At 35.9% G+C, this 22935-nt stretch overlaps 1 protein-coding gene and 1 long non-coding RNA gene across 7 annotated transcripts in view; one reads left to right on the forward strand and one right to left on the reverse strand.

The window, feature by feature from the left end:
- Positions 1-22935, reverse strand: part of sit (stuck in traffic) — a 135410-nt gene that overhangs the window by 5231 nt on the left and 107244 nt on the right. For both annotated transcript variants that reach the window (XM_033479639.2, XM_033479638.2), the window contains exons 2-4: positions 1677-1781; positions 1167-1438; positions 90-273 (exon numbers count right to left, since the gene is read on the reverse strand). In XM_033479639.2, coding sequence (XP_033335530.1) covers positions 90-273; positions 1167-1438; positions 1677-1773 — 553 coding nt within the window. In that variant the 5' untranslated portion in view covers positions 1774-1781. The remainder of the gene's footprint in view (positions 1-89; positions 274-1166; positions 1439-1676; positions 1782-22935) is intronic.
- LOC117225858 (uncharacterized) lies at positions 18610-22037 on the forward strand. Of its 5 annotated transcripts, XR_013034756.1 has the most exons (4): positions 19581-20438; positions 21177-21305; positions 21375-21535; positions 21655-22037. It is a non-coding gene; the product is annotated as an uncharacterized LOC117225858 (long non-coding RNA). The 5 variants fall into 5 exon arrangements; XR_013034759.1 differs by adding an exon at positions 18610-19351 and having other exon boundaries at positions 20209-21535; XR_013034758.1 differs by adding an exon at positions 18610-19351 and having other exon boundaries at positions 20214-21535.

The raw sequence follows: 22935 nt of genomic DNA on the forward strand, positions 1-22935 counted from the left end.
GGCGATGATAAGGAGATCCAAGGCTTAGTTCTTGAAGAGTGCTTCAGGATCCAAGGACAAAAGGTAAAGCAGAATAATAATGGACATACCTATGAAGGTGCCATGGCCACCCGGATAGTACTTGGTGGCTCCCCACGAGATCATCGGCATCACCGTGTGATGGTACAAGTGGAGGAACGTGATCTGGCTGTCCTTCTTCCTCAGCACGAAGAATACCGTGTCCAGCAGCTCGGAGATCTTCGCCAGAAAGTATATGTACACGCCTCTGGCGACCTAGAAAGTCGATCCACAATTGACATGTGACGACACGCGCGGAATCCCGATTTTTCGAATCTTCACAATGAGGCTTTATGTTTGTGGTTTTGTTAACACTGAATATGTAATGAAATCCAATTTTTAGTAAGATTTATGAAAAAATATGTGATTATAAATTGCCATTTATAATTACGGATATGTTAGGATTTCAAATCATCACCAATTAACAACTAATTTGCTATTCATCAACAATTAATTCAGAACAATTTGACAATAAATTGGCGACAATTTAACAATGAATTTACAAGAATTTCACAATAACTTGGTAACAGTTTCACAATAAATTAGCAACAATTAAACAATAAATTGACAACAATTTAACAATAAATTGGCAATCATTTAACAACAAATTGGCAATGATTAAACAATAAATTGGCAGCAATTTAACAGCAAATTAAACACTAATTACAAACCAATCCAATTAATAGGGAATATTTAATACAATTATTTTTTTAACAACATTCCTAAATAGAAATATAGTTATGAAATATTCAATATGCAGTATAAATTAATTATTAAAATTAATTATATATACAATGTAATATTATATGTATAATATTTATCAATATTAAAAATTGGAGGGATAATCTTTAAATTAGTATTCACAACTAACCTAAATTATTCAACGTTATGATTAGTTATAAAAATCAATTTATTTTCAAAGAAATTTAATAATTCAAAATTTTTCTAGCAAAATTAAAAATAATAGATATCATTTATTATATAAAAAAATAAATACTAGTATTAAATATGATTATAATGCTATTCTAAATTTAAATAAATTTATTGAGAACTATAAAACGAGAATATTTGAGGAAGCCTGTAAGCATAGTTAAGGCGATCAGGATTACCCTCATGGCCTCCGGTGTGGTAGAGAAGTCGACTGGCTGGCACTTCCAACTGTACTTCCTCAGCCAGGCTCCGTCGAGGCCCTCGTAGAACAGCCAGCAGCTGAGCAGGACCTGCAGGAAGTTGTAGACCACGAGGACGTTCCTCAGCTTGTACGGTTTCCTGTGCTCCATCTGTCTGGGACCCCATGACAGGCAGAAGTACAGGTAGCCAATCAGCAGACTGACACCCGGCACTGGCGACGCTATCATGAACCATTCTCTCGTCCGTGGATCTTCGAATTACAATGAAAACGTCAAACAACAATCGATCTCGGATCGAAAGAATTGTTTCGGGATCGATGTCGCACGGTGGTCTCGCTTCCCTATACAGCTGGCCAAAATTCACAGCACGGTATGTATTATATTATATTTTTGTGGAAATTGTATTTTGACCAGCTATTCAGTGAAAAGGGACCGCAGTGCGTTAGTCATAAATTTTGCAGAGCCTTTTATTATTGAAAAACGACTTACCGGAGAGGTCGTGGAAGACATACTGGTAGAATCGAACCGCCGAGTTGTTGTAGATGTTGGACATCTTGTCGAGCGAGGGAGTACCGCTGATGTTCATTTTGTAGACTGGAATATACAGAAAATTATTATTACTATTAATTATATTGATATTATTTATTATATATTGTTAGTATTACTTATTGTGTATATTATGAATTATGTATTATTATTATTTATCATTATTATTGATTAATAACAATTTCATCAATCTTGATATAAATATTATAATATATTGAATATATAAATATTATTAAATATTATATATATAAATATTTTGATATATTAAAAATGCAAATATTAGGAAATATTAAACATGAAAGCAATAAAAAATATTAAATATATAAACAATATAACACATTGAGTATGTAAATATTATAATATATTGAATATGTAAATATTATTAAATATTAATTATATAAATATTTTGATATATTAAAAATGGAAATATTATGAAATATTTAATACGAAAACAATAAAAAATATTAAATATATAAACAATATATGTTATAACAATATATAAATATTGAATACATAGACATTATAAAATGTTAAATGTATAAACAATATAAAATCTTGAATGTATAAACATCATAAAATGTTAAATACATAAACAATATTAAATATTGAATATGTAAATATTATAAAATATATTTAAGACATATAATCGTAATTTTCGAAGCGTGGGTGCCCGGTGGAAGAATGAACGGCCCTATTGGAAAAATGTCTAAATTCATCGTAGCGATTGGTTCATTCCGGCTGACATGGGTGTCGCAATGATTGTCGCGGACCGATTGCTGAAATTTACATTCCCAGTTGAAATCTGCGTACGAACAGGTTCCGATTCCATGTCAGGCTATCCGGCGCGCGGTGGAAAGCAGGTGAAGGTGCGGTCAATTTCGCAGCTTCTAATGACAACGATTAAACGGCTTGCTCAATGGCAATGTTAGTGCACCGCGGAAGGATCTCTACCGTTCTATTCGCTTCCCTCGGGCCGCGAGCCGAGAAACAATCGCCGGTGATCGTCGGCGAAATTGAGTGCCGTTCACTAGCCAATTTCGACTGGCGATGCTTTTCCAACGCGACCGTTCAAGGACACCGCGGACTTTCCAAAAGAAAATCTATTCGGATGCGAAGTTACGACGGCAGTTTAACTTGTCAGAGATTTCGCAATTTTTAATCGAGCAATTAGTGTCGTTTATTTTCCACTCGTTGCAAGAGAATTATTGGGTTTTGTTGAATATTGCAGCGATCGTAACATTCGATAAACCCTGTATAATATTTATCGAAATTCTTTTTGGCGAATCACTGCATTGAATTTTTTATTTGTGGTAGGAGAAGGTTTTTATTGAATATTTCAATCTTTGTAAAATATAATACAGCTTCTATAACATTTGTCAAAATTCAATTTTAAGTATTAAAAATATTTTGTTGTCTGCTTGATGCAAGGGAACAATTGAGAGAGGAGGAATTTTGTTGAATATTGCAGCGATCGTAACATTTGATACACCCTGTATAATATTTATTGGAATTCTTTTTGGCAAATCACTGCATTGTATTTTTTATTTGTGGTAGGAAAAAGAGTTTTTTTTATTGAATATTTCAATCTTTATAAAATATAATACAGCTTTTGTAATATTTGTCAAAATTCAATTTAAAAAATTAAAAATATTTTGTTGTCTAGTTAATGCAAGGAAACAATTGAGAGAGGAGAAATTTTGTTGAATATTGCAGCGATCGTAATATTTGATTCACCCTCTATAAAATTAACCAGAATCTTATGAACATCTGTAGTTCATTTTATATTTATATTTTATATTTACATTTCATATTTTAAGGCAAGGGACTAAAATTTTATTGAATTTGAGAATGACTATAAAAAAATGGTACACCATGTATAAAAATTGCCAGAATTCAGTTTTTAAAAATTATCCCATTTGGTATTTTACTTAATGCAAGCGACAAAGTGAAAGAGAAGATATTTTATCGCATACCGCAATGACTGTAAAACGTAACACCCGTTGTATATAATTTATCAAAAATTTAAAAAGATCAGCATACTTTATTTTTTTGCCAAATGCAAGAGGAGAGTCGAAAGAGAACAAAAATTTGTTCTTAATGTTTCAGAGAACATAAAATATAATCAGCTGCATAAAATTTACCAAAATTCAATTTAAAAAATTGAATAGAGGGGAAAAAATTGTGATCGAATATAGATCGTATGTTAGTCCCAAAGTCGGAAACATGTGTGAAGATTAAAAGGTGCACGAACGTAATTTCCAGCCTCGGCTGCCATTCAGCGGTTGCGTGAACGAACTACCTCGCCGTTTAGAGCGAGACCTATGAAATACCGTTCGACGGTAACTTATAGGCGGCGTCACGTAAACGTGCCTTTCCTCTCGACGCAACTGGAACAGAACACCGGTGCAGAGGAGACCGTGACGTCTAATGCCGCCAGAGGCAAGGACACCTCGCGGACATCGGCCTGCAATCTGCCCGAAGTTATGGGCGCTCGTAAAAATCAAATGTAACAATCGTCGATTATCTAACAGTCGCGTTGAAAGTCCAGTTTCGAGAAAAAAGAGATCCTTGAGTCGCGAGATTAGTGATCGTTAAGCCACTTTCTGTAAGAAAGCATTCCAAGACAAGTGGGCAATTGTTTAAAACAGCCGCAAAAACGTTGATTTTAACACGCTTCCGAAATTGAAAAGGATGGGAGTGGAAATTAGGAGTTTACAATTTTTATTCAATTTCTGTAGACACTGAGAGTGGGCGTGGTTTACATGCTCTCAGCCGAGACCACGCCCACTCAGCGTAGCCAAGACAGTGCCCTGTAGGGCATTCTGTATCCTCGTTCAAAATAATATCTATAGGAGATCAAAAGTAATTCGCAGAATTTACGAGAAATATAGGAGTAATCCAAAGAAAATACAAAAAAATTGCCAACGCGATTGGAAGATGTTGGGGCAGGTAGTGGGCGTGGCTCTGTGGCTCTATAGGCAGTCTAGAGAGCGTCTTAGGTTTAGTATAGATGTTAAGAGAAGTTTGAGGGCTGCGAAAGAATCTACAGAGGCGGGAAAAGCTGAATTAACTTAAAAAAAGTAAGTAATCAAGGTTATAGAGGGGGATTGTGGGCGTGGTTTCATGGCTCCTTATGTAGTCAAGACAATGTTTCATACCCAGCATGGAGCTTAAAAAATTCTTAGTGGCTGAAGTCGAAGAACAGAGGTCGAAGAAGCAGGATTACTTCAAAGCAAAGAAAACGAAGGCATCAAAATAATAGGGAAGGATAGTGGGTGTGGTTTTATTGCTCTCTACGAAGCCTAGATAGCATCTCATACCTATTTCAGAGCGTAATTGCAGACTCTGTAGTGTTCTGGTGAGAAAACTAGTTGCAAAAGAGATCCACAAAGAGCAGATAAGCAAAATCAACTCGAAAATAAGAAAATAAAATCATCAAGATATTATGGGAGCTCAGTGGGCGTGGTTTCGTGGCTCCCTATGAAGTCTGTACAGTGTTTTAGATCTAGTATCAGGACCACTATGAAGTTGGAAACTGAATAGGAGCAGCAGAGCCTGGGAGGATAGATTGAACCTAGAAGAAAGATAATAAAATTGCCAAGATAATGGAGATGGAGAAGTGGGCGTGGTTCAGCTGCTATGGGTGGATCTTATTATTGTGCTACAAAATTCGTATCGTGTTTCACAAGTAGTACAGTGTCTGTAATGAATTGTTCTGGTCGAGAGAGAATTGAATATCCTAAAAAAGCAGGATAGAAAGAAATGAAGATCCCTAAGTAAATTGGAAGGGCAAATGGGCGTGGTTATGTTGCAATAGGCGGATACAGTGCTGACATTAACACCTAACACAGAGTTCATGAGAAAATGTAGAACTTGAGATGGAACTATGTATTCTAGAAGAAAAAGGAATTGATCCAGTAGAAGGGAAAGAAAATTTCAAAGTAAGTTGAGGGATTAAAGTGGGCGTGGTCCTATTGTTTTGGTTGGATCCAGTGCTGTCTTCCACACTTAATAAACAGTTCGTGACAAAATTTATAACTTGAAAAGAAACCGTATATTCTAGAAGAAAGGAGTTGACCAAATAAAAAGGAAAGAAAATTTCCAAGTAAGTTGAGAGAGTAAAGTGGGCGTGGCCCTATTGTTTTGGGCGGATCCAATCCTATGTTCTACATCTACTATCTCTGTGAAAATTTTGGAACTTGATACGGGTCTATACATTTTACAAAAACACCAATAGAAAGGGAAGAAAATCGTCAATGGGGTAGAGTGAGGGAAGTGGGCGTGGCAATGCCAGCTACTTCTAATACAGCATGGACTTAGTTTCTGTGATAATAATTGCTTCAAGGTTTCGTTGTACTCTTATTTTTGCTACAAGATTTGCGAAGCGAGGAATTCTCACCGTGGACGATTGAATTAAATGAACGGCAAACCGACGACGATTACGATGATCGGCAACCGCTCACGTGAATGATTAACGGCGACCCGGCGCGGTACGGTGCGCGAAGGTTCTCATTAGCGGAGCCACCGGAGCATCCCGAACCGGCTGCTTGCGGCTCGAGCGCTCGATAACGAACACCGGCGAGCAGATCCACTCCGGAAGTTGAACGAGCAAGCATGTACTTTATAATCCAGCGACGTACCAATTTTCCACTCGTTTTCTGAGAAACGTTCGTCTCGGTACTTTCTCAGATCCGTTTTATACCATTGATATAACAGTGCTTTGTAAAAATCCAGCTACGGCGCACGGAAAATTCGACAATATACCCTGTGTCCCAAACATTAACGCGACTGATATGCTTAACATTTTCACCACATTTTCATCTCTGTCGTTTTTCATGATGCGATAAAGCATGTTAGGAAAGGATCATTTGGTTCAGTCAGGCAATTATCATTGTCTCATGGAGACAATTTTTGTTTTAACGTCATACGGTATATTATATACCAATAATTATATATTATATATATATTATATACCAATAATTTCGTGACTCGCTTTGTCTCCAAGGGGAATAACAAATGCTAGACTACCGGTACTTATCTTGGACAACCGATAATCGATCGACACTGTCCGGCAGGGGGCGCGCGCGATTATATTCATTAACCTAAATTTCCCTTTTTTCCTCGACCGTGTAAAACACGTACCGTTCACTTACGTGTTGCAACTTCCTTCTAGCACTGTTTATTAACGATCCGCGAGCAGCATCGTTACTTCGGGCTCGTGTCACTCTTTTTTCTTCGCCAGTCGTACACGGCGGCGGACTAACGAACGGAATGTTGTGAAAATAATAAAAAGGTGGGTTTGTTCCTTGAGCTCGAATCACTCTAATTAAGATCGGTGATAATTAACGGCACTTTCACGGATTCCGAATTCAACAACGTATCGTAAATTCTTCGAAATACTGACAGTTCTGCGATTAGCGTCGCATTCTTCGGCACGGTAACAATTTTGGAACGAATTCGAAATTGTTTAAAATATGAACAATTTTGGAACAAGTTTCATATTCTTCAAAATACTGACAATTTTGAAACGAATTTGAAATTCATCGAAATATTAGCAATTTTGAAACGAATTTGAAATTCTTGAAAAAATTAACGATCTTGAAACAAGTTTAATATTTGTCAAAATATTAATAATTTTCAAACGAATTTAAAATTCTTCAAAATACTAACAGTTCTGAAACAAGATTTATATTTTTCATAATATTAACAGTTCTGAAACGAATTTGAAATTCTCCAAAATACTAATTATACGAGGCAATTTAAATTCTTCAACATACTATTAACACTGAAATAAAATAAAATAAAATTCTCTGCATTTGTTTCGAGACGCAGATGCTACAAAAAGATTTCCCCTTTAATTATTTTAAACTGCTGAAAAATAACGAAGCAGCACTTCTAGATTCATCAAATGTTCACACGCTGTTGCACTTGAACTATTCGAAATCGTCGTGAGTGCATAAAATCCGCGGTGCATTTAAAGCCGATCCGAATAGATGAATGAATAACAATGAATGTAGCCGCGTGGGTGCCGGCCAACGCCAGCCGATCTCCTGAGCGTCGAACAATCGATCGTTACGCGGCATAATCCCGCCGCGCTTAATGCTATTAAAGTCTCGGCTTGTTAGGCGCCGCGTAAAAAGCCGCGACGAGAGACCGATTAAACGGCGCGCGAACTCGCGGAAGTGTGTCGGCAGCGTAGCGGTCGATCATTACGCCGGGAATAATTAGATTGTCATCGAGTGCGCTCGATAAAATGCCAACCGTCCGGAAAGGCGGTTCGCGGCGCGCGGCAATCGCGATTCCGTGCGATACAGATATAATATAATGCGAACTTGAAACGACGGTAATGTGTTACGCGGGCAATAAGTCAATGCTACTTTCCAGGACTGGTTCTGACCGCTGCGAGGATAGCCCACCGGCGTTGATACCGACATTCTGAACGTCGGCGACCTATATTAGAGGCGGAAAGAAAGAAAATACGGCGGACGTGTGTCTCCGGGAAACTCGCGAGCGTAGAAAGCGACGATTATGGAACGATGGTGATAGAACGGCGATTCTGGAACGATGTGATATTTTCAAAGAGTGAAGAAACGGCGCGGAGAATGTTGTCGAAGCAACGGTAATTGCTTCGGATCAATAGACATTCGGTCTCCAGGCAAAATAAAAATTTCGTTCTACCATCTAACGCAGAAATACCTGGATCTAATCTAAAGTTAACCTAAAGCTAACTTAAACCTAACCTGAATCTAATCTGAGCCTAACCCGAACCTAACCTGAACCTAATCTTAACCTAACCTAAATCTAGCTCAGAGTGACCTAACTAGAGACCTAACAAGAGTGACCTAACAGAGTGACTAAATCTAGCTCATGAGCAGACCTAACTCAGACTGACTAAACTAAATAGCAATAATATACTAGTTTTCTTGTCTAGCAACTAAACCAGACCTAACCTAGACCTAAGCTAGACTGAACGCAGACCTAACCGTGGCCTAACTAATTCAATAGCAATCATATAATAGCTTTTTTGGTTTCAAATCCATGTAACGTAAGCATGAGACACGAAATACAATATAGACTGAACCTAAACCTAAATCAGAACAAATCTAGACCTAATCCAGACCTGTGCTAATTTAGAATCACACAGTACATATTTTGTTTTAGGGAAATGTAACATAAGTATGCGACTTTTGATATAAGTCTAATCTAATCTAGACGTAATCTAAACCTAATCCAGATCTAATCGAGACCTAATCCGAACCTGAGCCAATTTAGATTTAAGTGAATAAAATCACGCAATAGACGTTTTGTTTGAGGGCAATGTAACATAAGTATGCGACTTTTTATATAACTCTAACCTAATCTTAAACCTAATTCAAACCTAACCGAGACCTAATCCAGCTCTAACGTAAATATGCGACTGTAGGCATAACTCTAACCTAACTTAGACCAAACCTAAAGTAATCCAGCCTTAACTGACGGAAATAGTATCCATATAATATTTTATTATATGAATTTACTGCATAAACGACTTTGTTTCAGACTCCTGTAACGTTAACCCGATATGTTAAATCTGGGTTAGGTTTGCGTTAGGCGAACCAGTTTTTCATTTAAAATGCGCCAGAACCATCAAAAAATATTGTGCGTTAATTTGTTAGAGAGTGGTGTTATTGAGTTCATTAGGCCAAGGATGCACGCAGTGGGCTTATATAAAAGAATTTGCAGAAAAGAGGTGCACTGAGGTCAGGCTCATCATCATTTAGTCTCTGCCATGTCCGTCGCGACGCTGCAACGTGAATGCACTTTCCAGGGAAATCGAAACAGCTGGATTTCGATTCCATAAGAGAAATATAAGAGAAATTACATCTTCATACGAAATAATAAAAATTCAATTCATGGAAAATTATGCAGAAATATAGAGTTTTAATTTTACTTCGAATAGATTTTTGGAAGTTTAATTTATAATGGTTTTTCAACAGACGTGTCCTTTTCTCTTCTCACTGTTTGTACCTCTTTCATTTCTAATATTTTTTACAATTGTTCATAATTTTTCATTATGTAATTGCATAATTTATATGCATTTGTTCTTTGGAAACAATGTTCCACTTATTTATTTATTTAAGGAACGATGTTCCACTTATTTATTTATTTAAGGAACGATGTTCCACTTATTTATTTATTTAAGGAACGATGTTTCACTTATTTTTGTTCATTTAAGGAACAATGTTCCATTTACTTTTGTTCATTTAGGAACAATGTTATATTTATTTATTCATTTAGAAACAATGTTCCACTTGTTTATTCATTTAAAGCTCTATTCTCTTGTTTATGCAGAAATGCAAATTATTGCCCAACGGTGTTATGTCAGAGAGTTTCATTAAGGTAAATAGAAACGCTATGTCAGTCATAAGATCGTGTGGAACATGTGTTTGCATTCCTTGTTGCTCTTAATTTTACATTGTGAATGCACTCTTGAATTTCTATTTTTATGAAACACGCCGTGAACTTTTCTTACTTCAATCAAAAATGAAATCTAATTAATCGAATAAATAAACTAATTAAACAATTAGTTTACATTAGTTTACGAACAATCTTCGGGTTTTAATAAAAAATTAAATCTTATTAATTAAATATATAATCAGTGAAATAAAAATTGCAGAAATAAATTTTTCTTTAAACAATTGCAAAATCCAGGAGCTTGTACTTTATAAACAAATTCGAATTTAGCAAAGTGATGACACAAACTTCTCCCCCCTCCCCAATTATATTGGTATTACATTATGCTAAATTCGAGTTTAAACCAAATGGCCGCGATCGATCAGAAAAGAGCCGGTAGAAAAAGTAATTAATATATGTATTTAATCAATATATTTATTTAGGTTCTGTCACTCTGCATCTTCCAGCACCTACAAGTGTTCAAAGTTGCTCAAGGTCGCCAGTACAAAATTGTAACAGACGAAATGCGACAGAATATAATTTATTTTTATATAATTTTATATGATTTTATATAATTAATTTTATACAATTTTATATATATATATAACTTTATATAATTTTATATGATTTATTTTTATATAATTTTATATGATTTTATATAATTAATTTTATACAATTTTATATATATATATAACTTTATATAATTTTATATGATTTATTTTTATATAATTCATATTTATGTAATTTCATATGATCTATTTTTATATATTTTTATACAATTTTATACAATTTATTTTTATATAATTAATACAATTTGTTTTCATATCATTTTATATAATATATTTTGAACGAATACAATGTATTTTTTACGCCGCGATCTAAAAGCAATCTCAAAATTACTCCATGCTAGATCTAGCGATAGTTACGAGTAATTTGCTCCTGGATTATTAGATCGTACTAAGGAAAGATCGGCGTAGCTTGGATTTCAGGGTTAACAGTGTTGCAAGATCGAACGATTCTGCTCAGGTTGTTTACTCTCTTGAATGGACATAATTGACGGCGACCTCGTCGGTCGATTAATCACGATCTAACATGGTCTCGGTTAATCCGTGACGAATGGGGTGACACACGTGATACAAGATGTGTATGGCTACGTATCGCAGGTGTCTGAATGAGAGATCGTTGAACCCTTGACGACGCAAAATCATAGAGGCAATTTTTTGTATTATTGAAACTTTGTCGTGGCAGATATGAAACTACTTTTTTTGTGAATTTTATATATTTTAGAATTATGTACTCCGATTTTTGAAACGTTTCTATTCATTCTGTCATGAGGAAAGAATCTTCATAAAAACGAATGACTTAAATCTGTGAAATATTTAGTCAGAAGCAAAGATCACAATATCTAATGATTTAAATCTGTGACACATTCAATCACAAGCGAGGCTCACAAAATCTAGTGACTTCAATGTATGAATTTATTTTTCTTTATTTCAATTTTCGCAATTCATTCTATAACTATTAAAATTTACAAAATCTAGTGATTTCTTGTTGTCAATCTTTCTTTTTATTACTCAAATAAAAGTCGCAAAATCTAGTTATTTAAATTTGTGACCAATTCAGTCACAAATAATCTTAGCGAAACCAAGTGATTTGTATCAATAAATATGTTCTCCTATATTATAATTTTTCCTATTCATTGTGTCACTATTAAAATTTACAAAATATACTAATTTAATGTTTGTGAATTATTCTATAATCTGCAATTTTTCTCCAGTAAAAATTTGTCACTAATTAAAATCACAAGATGTATTCATTTAAATCTGTCAATTTTTTCCTTTTTAAATCTGTCAATAGTTTCCAACTATTCCTAGTCAATCTGTTACTATTGATTTAGATCTATGTATCTATCTTCCATTTTTTAATTATCCCTATTTATTCTGTCATAAATAATCTTCACAAAATCTAATAATTTAAATCTGTGACCTATTGCTCTATATTTCAATTTTCCTATTCATTTTGTCACTAATAAAATTTACAATACCTACTGATTTAAGTCTGTGAATTATTCTACTGTTTTTAATTTGTCTTCAGTAAATATTTGTTAGTAATAAAACTCACAGAATCTATTAATTCAAATCTCTAAATCGTTTCCCCTATATTTCAATTATTCCTAGCCATTCTGTCACTAGTAAATTCTGTAAAATCTAATGATTTGTATGTGTGATGTTTTTTTCTATTTTTCAAATAAGAAGTACAAAATTTATTACTTTGAATCTCTGTCCTATTCCTCCATATTTTTATGTTTTCTATTTATTGTGCAACTAATAAAATTTACAAAATCTCTATTGATTTAAGTCTGTGAATTATTCTACTATTTTCAATTTTCCTCCAATAAAGATTTGTCACTAATTTAAATCACAAGATCTATTCATTTAAATCTCTAAATCTTTTCCCCCATATCTCAATTATTCCTAGCCATTTTGTCACTAGTAAATTCTGTAAAATCTAATGATTTGTATGTGTGATGTTTCTTTCTCTTTTTCAAATAAGAAATACAAAATTTATTGCTTTGAATCTGTGTTCTATTCCTCCATATTTTTATGTTTTCTATTTATTGTGCAACTAATAAAATTTACAAAATCTCTATTGATTTAAGTCTGTGAATTATTCTACTATTTTCAATTTTCCTCCAATAAAGATTTGTCACTAATTTAAATCACAAGATCTATTCATTTAAATCTCTAAATCTTTTCCCCCATATCTCAATTATTCCTAGCCATTTTGTCACTAGTAAATTCTGTAAAATCTAATGATTTGTATGTGTGATGTTTCTTTCTCTTTTTCAAATAAGAAATACAAAATTTATTGCTTTGAATCTCTGTCTTATTCCTCCATATTTTTACGTTTTCTATTTATTGTGCAACTAATAAAATTTCTAAAATCTACTGATTTAAGTCTGTGAATTATTCTACTATTTTCAATTTTCCTCCAATAAAGATTTGTCACTAATTTAAATCACAAGATCTATTAATTCAAATTATTCCGTCGCGAATGAACTTCGCAAAATCCAGTGACCTGATTCTGTATCTCTTTGATTTCGCGAGGGTTGAGAACCTTCGGTGTCCGACCCTTCAGGAGGACAATCCGCTACCTGACTCGAGGGAATAGTAGACCGGCAGAATGCAACCGCGGAAAGTCACACGCTCGTGGATTCGGTCGGAGTATGTGTGCCACGAGGAAATGCACCGACGCGTTGCACCTTTGCCATCGCTTTCTGTGCCACGTCGTTGATTTGACCAGCCTCCATACGGGGCTCCACGGCGGCACGCGACCTTTGCTCGTAACCGGTGCTCGGCCATTGGCCTGTTATCCAGGGAAGGTGAGCTACCTCCTTATCTGAGACTCTCGGCGACTAATTTTTTTCTTTTTCATTTTTCGATCTCCTTATGCATCCTCGGACTCGATCCAGTTCGTCGCCTTCGAACATCTCGCTGCCTCGCGTCCATGCCGTCACTATACTCTTCTATAGTGTCCGATGTGTTCAGAACACTGGACACCGTCATTACTGAGGTCTTTATTAGTGTAAACAAATTGTTGAACTTCTTTTTTCAAGGATTGTAATTGTAAGAGGTGTAAAGAAATTATTGAAAAATTTATTGTTTGCTCATTTTTTCATATTGAATTTTATCGATGCAGATTTTATTTTATTTTTAAACGATCTTTCATTATGATTTCAATTTTTTATTCTTGTTTCAATCTTTTATTCTTATTTCAATTTTTCTGTTTTATTTCAACTTTTTATTTCTGTTTCGATCTTTCGTTTTTGCTCCAATCTTTTATTTTTATTTCAATCTTCTATTTGCATTTCGATTTTCTATTTTTACTCCAATCTTTTATTTTTATTTAAATCTTCTATTTTTATTTCAATTTTCCAGTTTTACTACAATCTTCTATTTTTACTCCAATCTTTTATCCTTATTTCAATATTCTATTTTTACGCGAAGCTTTTACCTTTATTTCAATCTTCTATTTTTGCTAAAATCCTTTATTTTTATCTCAATCTTTCATTTTTTACTACAATTATTTATTTCTATTTTATTTTCCTATCTTTTTCATTTTCCTTATTTCCTCTATTTGTTGCATGCACTAAATAAAACATTTCAATACGATGTGTTCTATGCTTCACTATAACACGTACTTTTAATTCAATGATATGTACATTTATTAAAATATCGAATTTTACTCAAATGTCAATGATATGTAAAGTTTCGTAATCTTTGTCGGTGTGTGCAAAACATGATTCGTGGATACTGGATTTACGAATAATTTTGTTCACGCTTCCACGTGGAACGATCGTGGATTGCCCCGGAACACTATAGCACATTGTTCGAACGATCATTAAGAAGAGCAACTCGTTGGTGCCTCAGTTTTTGTGCCCATTTCGTCGACATCGATTCACAAGCGGTGTAAAGAAAGCCATCGCGTATCGCATCGCGAACGAATCGTTTCGTTCGATATAACACAGAGACTTGGATCGGCGCGGTAGTTACGCTTCGAAAATTCGCGGTCGTCCGACCAAAGTGCGGGAAATAATAGTCTGTGACACGAACAGTCGCGGGGTTTCTCGTTCGAAACTGTGTCGACCGCGAATCGGCTGAACTTCGTCTGCCGAAGAATCGAAGGGTCGAAAAATTGACGCACCAAATTGAAAAATTTGAAAAAATTCTGAAACCACTATTGCGACGATGTGTTGTTACTGTAAAAATATGCCAGTTGTGCGATATCATTCTATAAGAAATCTAAATTCTTTTTTCACAATTTGAAGTTTTTCATTTTTCACAACTAGGATTATCAAGTTAAAAATCGGCAAAAATTCTCGAAATGGCACTATAATAGCCCTGATATGTCACATTTTTTCTAAATTTATGCATTCATTTAAATAGGGAAGATCGATTGAATATCGTTAAATTTGTGACACCCTGTAACTACGTTCTGAATAGCTTTTTCATCTATGATTGTAGCACCATTGGATAGCTGAGATTTCTACGATTAAAATGAGTCCAAACACGACCTAAATCGAACGAAGTTTACGGAAGAGCTTATCATTGCACATATAGCGGGTGAGTCACTTAATTTGCACAGCTCAAATAGGTTTAAATTACTTAATCTGGAAAACTTGGAAACACTGCATACAGAAAGCTCTATTCTCTTTTCGGGCAACGTGCTTGATAATTTTTAACGAAAAGCTGATTTGAAAGTTGTTTGAGATGTGCAAGTTTCGTGAATCACCCTATAGATTGCTCATTATCTAGAACAGCTTAAAGTTGTCCAATTAGCGTCATGTTTGGACTCGTTTTAATCAGGGGAATCTCAGTTATTCGTTGATGACACGATCGGATAGATATTTCGACAGATTAGTTGCTTACAATTGAAAAAAATTGAAAAACTATTGTCGTAAAAATTGTCAAATAACGTTCACAATTTAAATGTAACGCTTTGCAACTGTCACGATCCTACGATTACTCTATATAAATTCTGTTTAATTTCTACAATTTTTATAAATATAATACATAAATAAAATAAATAAATAAATAAATAAAATAAACAAATGAAATAAATAAGTAAAATAAATATATAAAATAAATAAATTATACTTTTGTCAAAAAGTTCCATGGTTTAAGTGCCGAAACCAGCACGAGTCAGCAGACTCGCGGTCGAAAGTATGTAATTCGAGCTGCTCGATTTTTTCGAGCACGTATGGCTCCTTTTCTGTAGCGAACGAGACAGGAATTTAGATCGCATAGAAGCGCTGCCTTTCTACGCGCTATCCTCGGCCGACGTCTTACGATTTATCTCGTTGTTAATTTCGTAAGCTCGTCAAGCAACGGAATTGCAGCCGTGGACACACGCCGTAAATGCGTTGCGACACGAGGAAAGAAGAGTTTCCCTTCGCGATTCTTGTCCCAGCGATCGAGAAACACCGAGGATAGACGCATCCGAATGACCACGTAACTGCAGAAGAGAAAATCGATGAGAGAGGACGAAATCTGTCGAACACTGTTGCAATAGGGTCGTTGGTATGAGAATCGACCAAAGACGGACGCGTACGACCGGTGGCACCTCTGCATTTCTGCCTTTTCTGCCGATAAATGGGTCACCGATAACTCCGTGCACAAGACTCTCGCGAGGTCGCATACTTTCTTCAGAAAGAATTCGCCTTTTGGCAAAATCCGGGCCCTTGATCGTCGCAACTACTTTCGCTGTTCGGCGGATTTAGAGGTTAGACGGTCGAAATTTTTGTGGGAAATGTACTAATTTTTCTGGGCAATTTTCAGTTTTTCACGAGAGACAGTCAAATTTTCATAATTTCCCGTACAATTTTCAATTTTCCACTGGCAATGTTCAAACTCTTTTGTCCGCGCTGTTTTTCAAATTTTCATAGGTTATCTTTAATTTTTCTCCAATAATTTTTAATTTTTCCAGAAAATGTTCGACTTTCTGCATTTTCCTTGACAATTCTCTCATTTTAAAGGAAAATCTCCAGATTTTCCTGGATAATTCTCCATTTTTCACAGAAAGTATTCAAATTTTCACATTTTCCTTGTCAATTTTTACATTTCCGAGAAAAATTTTCGCATTTTTCTTTACGATTTACGACATTTCAAAAGAAAATCTTTAAATTTCCTTGGAAAATTTTCAAATTTTTCCGAACAATTTCCACGTTATTTCACAATATTCACGATTATAGTACTATTTAACCCGTTTCTTGTTCATCTTCTTCATTCTTGTCAAACAATCGAGTTCCAGCACACGTCATCGTAATTACTCGAATTAACAGAATTAATTATCAAGAAATTATTGAGGAAAATTATCGGGAAATTAATGAATCGGAAACATGTGTCACGGAAGGTATAAAATATCGGATCTATAATCGGACACTTCATCGCCTATTCATTAACTTAATAGGACCAGACAAGTGCATCGCAGAAAGCAGCTGGTCGTGCTGGTGACAAGGACGTCCGCAACATTTTCTCCACTCGATCCCATGTTAATGGGCCCGCTTATATAAAATGCCTTTCGCGCGACTCATTCGATCCACTAGAGCTCCGATACCTCAATTATTGACTCTAGACCACAAGATCTCGATGATATCCCGTGAAAATTTCGATAACATGCCGCGCAGAAAGCAGAGATCATATTATACAAGTGCAGACAGCAAGGACCCGGAAGAGAAAGTCTCATTACATTTTCTCCGCTCAATCTATTTTTAATAGCCCCTGACGACCATCTGTCTTGTAATCTGTTCCGTGGGATAGTGCTACGAGATGTAAATCACTGCTCTCGGAACTTGGGATCTCGAGCTTCCTGAAGAAATTTAGGGAAACCTATCACTTGCGCGCGCTTAAACGTTGCCGTCAATCCTTAGGTTTGACAATCAATGAAACTGCACGTGCTCTGGTAGTTAATATTAACATTCGAGGAACGAGCCATTTTCACAACTGTATTATTGACGATTTTTATAAGAATTCCAAGCTTTGTTCAGAAATTTTTTCAAATATATTTTTGTAGATTTTTCTTGCAGACTTACGAGCCCATTTATTGTTCCCAATATAACAACAATTTATTTTATTCGATTGTCAATAATTGAGTAATTGTGTGAATAATTTCAATACTCCGGGTCAAAATTGACCCGGCCGCAGCTTTGCGAGGGTTAAACAAAAATATGAAGTCCTCAATGTTTTTGGTTTGCGGAAGAAAACTATATAATATAACATATAAGCTACATTTTACAGTTTTAGTGAACGTATACTTTCTAATGACCACTCTGACGTCTTTTTCGTCTTTACTGTAGAACTGATCTAATTCTTCGAAAATCTACCGTAAGCACTTCCGATCGCCTCACCGAGACTGTTGATTAATCCTTAACAAGGTTATGTCTCAGACAAAATTTAGGCTATCTTTCAGGCATAATTTAAGAGCTTTGAAAATCATCTAGGAAATATAGAAAACATCCTAGGAAATATTTGGAAAATATCCTAGAAAAATTTGAAGATTGACTAGGGAACTTTAAAAATCACCTAGTCAATTTGGGAAACATCCTAGGATATTTTGAAAGTATTGAAAATATTCTAGGGAAATTTGAAGATCGTCCAGGGAACTTTGAGAATTTCCTAGGAAAATGAGAAAATCGCCTAGGAAATTTTGACGATTCCCTAGAAAAATTTGAAGATCGTCCAAGAAGCTGTGAGAATCATCTAGGAAAATTTGAAAATCACCTAGGATATTTTGAAAATATATCAGGAAAAGTTTGAAGATTCCACAGAGAGCTTTGACAACCAAGTAGGAAAATTAGAAAATCATCTAGTAAATTTTGAAAATATCCTAGGAAAATTTGTAGATGGTCCAGAAAGCTTTAAGAATCATCTAGGAAAATTTAAAAATCACCCAGGATATTTTGAAAATATACCAGCAAAAATTTGGAGATTGCCCAGGAAGCTTCGAGAATTATCTAGAAAAATTTGAAAATCATCTAGGATATTTTGAAAATATCTTAGGAAAATTTGATATTTGTCCAGGGAGCTTTGAGAATTGCCTAAGAAAATTAGGAAATCACCTAGGAAATTTTGAAAATATCCTGGGAAAATTTGAAAACTGTTAATGGCAATTTGAAGGTTGCCCACAAATATGTGAAAAATTAAAGATTTTAAAAAAATTTCAAAACTACCCGGAACAATTTCAAAACTATTCTCCGCGCGGGCCAGGATTCCAAGATTTATCCGCCATGCATGCATAGTTGTTGTCAGATGTCCTCGGTTAAGTTCCGGCCTGAAAAACCGAAAGCTCGCGCATGACAATGGTCACCGGCGAGACAAACGAGTGCATGCGAACGGGGATTCATGATGAACGAGTTGCAACGCGCCAGGAAAGCGAACAAGATGAGCTCTTCGGACAGACGAATCACGTTCGTCAGGTTCGAGAATAAATTATTCGGAGAATCGGCAACGATGTAACGCGCGTTACGCAATGGGAATAGATCACTGTGAAACGGATCCAAGCAGTGTGTAACTTGGAACTGCTTTCGTCGATCTTGATAACAAGCCTTGAATGGATCCCGTTACATAGTTGATCATCTTGATAAGCAGAGTTCGTGATCCTCGAGAATTACATGCAGCTAATTGCAGGTAATTGTAATCTCTGGATTAAACGTTTCCTTTGTTACAATTGTATGAATGACTTCGAGTAACCTTGAACATGTGTTGGCATTGGAAAATACAAGGTGATATTATGTTTTGGTCAGTTTTCAACTGAATTGTTCGCAGTGATACAAAATCTAAATGATAGAACCAACACTGGTGGGTGCATTAATCGCCTAACCTTGACCGTAACGTTGATAGGTTAGGTTCCATCATTTTAAGACACAGTTCTATTTTGCTTTTTAAATTTTATTCCCGAGAAAATCGTTCGTTTTGTTTCATTCGCGCAGAAAATTATTTAATTTAACTCTCGAATCTCAAAATATCCTTCTCACAAAAATTAGTTGAGCGTTTCGAAATTCTGAAAGCTCCCTGGACAAATATCAAATTCTCCTGGGATATTGTCAAAATTTCCTAGGTGGTTTTCTTATTTCGCTAGAAAATTCTAAAAGCTCCCTGGACAATCCTCAAATTTCCCTAGGATATTTTCAATATTTTTAAAATTTCCTAGGATGTTTCTCAAATTTCCTAGACGATTTTCAAAGGTCCCTAGCGAATCTTCAAATTTTCTTAGGATATTTTCAAAATTTCCTAGAATGTTTTCCACATTTCCTAGACGATTTTCAAAGCTCTCTGGGCAATCTCCAAATCTTCAAATAGTCCCGGCTAATCTCAACATCGACATCTCCTGGTTGATTCCAATAATCAAGGTTCCACAGTATCGACACTTTCCAGCAACATTGTTGTGTTCAAAGCATTATGAGATAGCCTAAATTTTGTCTGAGACATAACCTCGTTGCGAATTAATCGACAGTCTCGGTTGGCAATAGAAGGCTTTGTTTCAGTACAGATGTAGATCCTGGGTGCTCAATGGGCTTCGAACGGACCGAGGTAGTTCGACCGTTGATGGAAAGACAGGATTCCTGCCACGCTTTCTTCCTGCTAGGCGTTTCCCCTCGACGTATCGCGTTGATCGTGGACGCGGACTGCGGAGGTTCACGTGCGAGGGAGCTCGATCACGCGATCGTGTGAGTCCGCCACGAGCTCGGGATCCATTGATGCCAATGACAGTGAGGTAAGAGCCAGCGCCGGGTGCTGGCGCCATTAGCAAGACGTCCGCGAAATCTCGTGTGCATTACGCAACGATCTGGCATCGATGGCGTCCGATGACCGTCGCTTGGCGACGATCCGCGCTCGTGAAAGTAGGAAGAGAGCGTGCCGGACCGAGATTTGATTCATTACAACCCTTCACGACGGGATAAATCAATCAATTTCTTATGGTCTAGCGTGGCAAATCCTTCTGTACGCAAGAAGTTAACCTCTGCAGCTGTTCTCAAAGTCATCTCGAGACGACGTCAGCTCTGTGCGATGCTCGAACTAAAAGTGGCCCACTTGGATCAATTTTCACTTATAGGTTTTGAAAAAAATTGAGAATATAGTAGAAGCGTCGGTGGACACGTAGAAAAATGTCAGACATCAATAACGTTTGCATGCGCGTTGGAAAAAATTCCGGTACGGAGCCTGGGAAACGTCTCCTTGCGCTAAGGCAATCTCCTGCTAGTAGAAACGATAACATTTTTTTTAGAACTTCGCAAACTTTGTATCGTTTTGAGATTTTTTTTCGGGACTGTTATAATAGTCCAACGTATGCAAAAAATATTGTCAATGACGTCCTTTCGCTAATAATGGTTCTAAAAATTGTTGAAGTTGCTGGCGTTTCGAGCTCCGGTTACTTCTACATTGGTGAATCAGGCACTTATTGATTTTTGTACGTCGTAATATTTTTCATTTCTCCTTCGCATTTTTCTTATAGGACTCTTTTAAGGTTCCATTTTACGTGGAAAAAGTTTCGACAACATCGCTCCATGGGTAACAGTATTAAAAATTGTCGCAGATGGATCGTCACCAACGAGAACAGAATTAGCGATTTCCGGCTACACCGGTGAAATAAAACTCTAATAATTTTCGTACACCTTTATACTTCTTATGTCCTCTCGCAACTTTTTTGTAGGACTCCTTTAAGACCGTACTTCGTGTGAAAAAAATTACAACAACGACGTCTCGTCGATAAGGTCTTTAAAAATTCTCAAAGCAGAGATGATCCCTAACGAAAACGCAATTAAGTCTCGGTTTTCAATGGACGACGTGGAAAGTAAACAGCTCCGAGACTGGGTAACTACATTGAGTCTCCATCTATGGTCATTCTTGCTACACCTGGAAGGTTGCTCGACCAGGAAATGATATCTCGATGAATTATTCTTCGTTCTGTCTTGAAAAAAAATGTTTAATAGGCACGGTTCCGCTGGGAAATGCTGCGCAGGTCTACGCGGGACTAGGAACAAATATTACCCCTTGATTAAGCCAATCATATGTTCTAAATTCCTCGAGTTCTGCCGCTGGATTATGCAATGCAACTTTCTTTCGGAGAAAGAATTCACCTGTTCCTGCGTTGCGGTTACATGCACGCTTCTATCAGAAGGATCGCAGTGAATTATGGGATTCCGCCGCGTAGCCTATCGAATGCATCAGCTCGGCTATGCCAAACGAAATAGTGTCAAAATTATTTTAACGCTGTTTGAAGGTTTGAGGTTATGTTACGGTAGAGCTTTGTGTATTATCATGTCAAAAATATGTAAATATGTAATAATAATAATAATAGTAAACTTTCCACGGATTTACACTGTTCTTCACACTTTTCTACAATTGTTCACATTTTTTCTACAATTTCTCACACTTGTCTACAACTTTTCACGCGTCCCTATAACTTTCCACTTGTCTATAATTTTTCACACTATTCTACAGCTTATCGCGCAACGAACAGCTGACAATTTTCACGGTCAATCAAACTTCACTTTTCTAACAATCCCCCCCCCCCCCCTTCGTTGTTGCAATTTCCTCCGAGGAAGACTCGGCAATTTCAGAGCCGACAAATTAGAGTGCAACGCGCGACTACCACTTTGCAACTTATCAGTTTACAACCGGACATTTCCCATCGATGTACCAACATCACCGTCGATCGGAAAACATTGCATTGTCCCCGGACACTCGTAAAATCATTCCTGCAAAAACCGAAGTATCCCAGCTTCGGTGACTTCTCGATCACAACTGTCGCGCGAGAGACATCGAAAAATTGGTATTTTTTATTTTGTTTAACCGTGGCGCAACAAATTGAAAAATCTGAAAAAATTCTAAAATCACTATTTCGATAGTATGTTGTTACCATAAAAATGTGGCAGTTGTGCGATATTTACTTCTATAAAAAATCTGAATTTTTGTCCACACTCTGAAGTTTTTCATTTTTCACAACTAGATTTCTGAACTTAAAAATCGGAGAAAATGCTCAAAAATACACATCGACAGCCGCGACACGTCACATTTTCTTCAAAATTTATGCGTGCATGTAGATAAACAAAATCGATCGTAATCGATTCGAAATTAGGTCCAGGTACGTCCTAAGTTAAGTTTGAATTGGGCCTCTATTATTACAAACATGTTTTATGTCTATTTTAGATCTGGATTCATTGTAAGTTAAATTTAGGTTAGGTCTTCATTATTGTAAGCAGTTATGTTAG

This window comes from Megalopta genalis, chromosome 14, assembly GCF_051020955.1.
Source record: "Megalopta genalis isolate 19385.01 chromosome 14, iyMegGena1_principal, whole genome shotgun sequence".
Classification (NCBI taxonomy): Eukaryota; Metazoa; Arthropoda; class Insecta; order Hymenoptera; family Halictidae; genus Megalopta; species Megalopta genalis.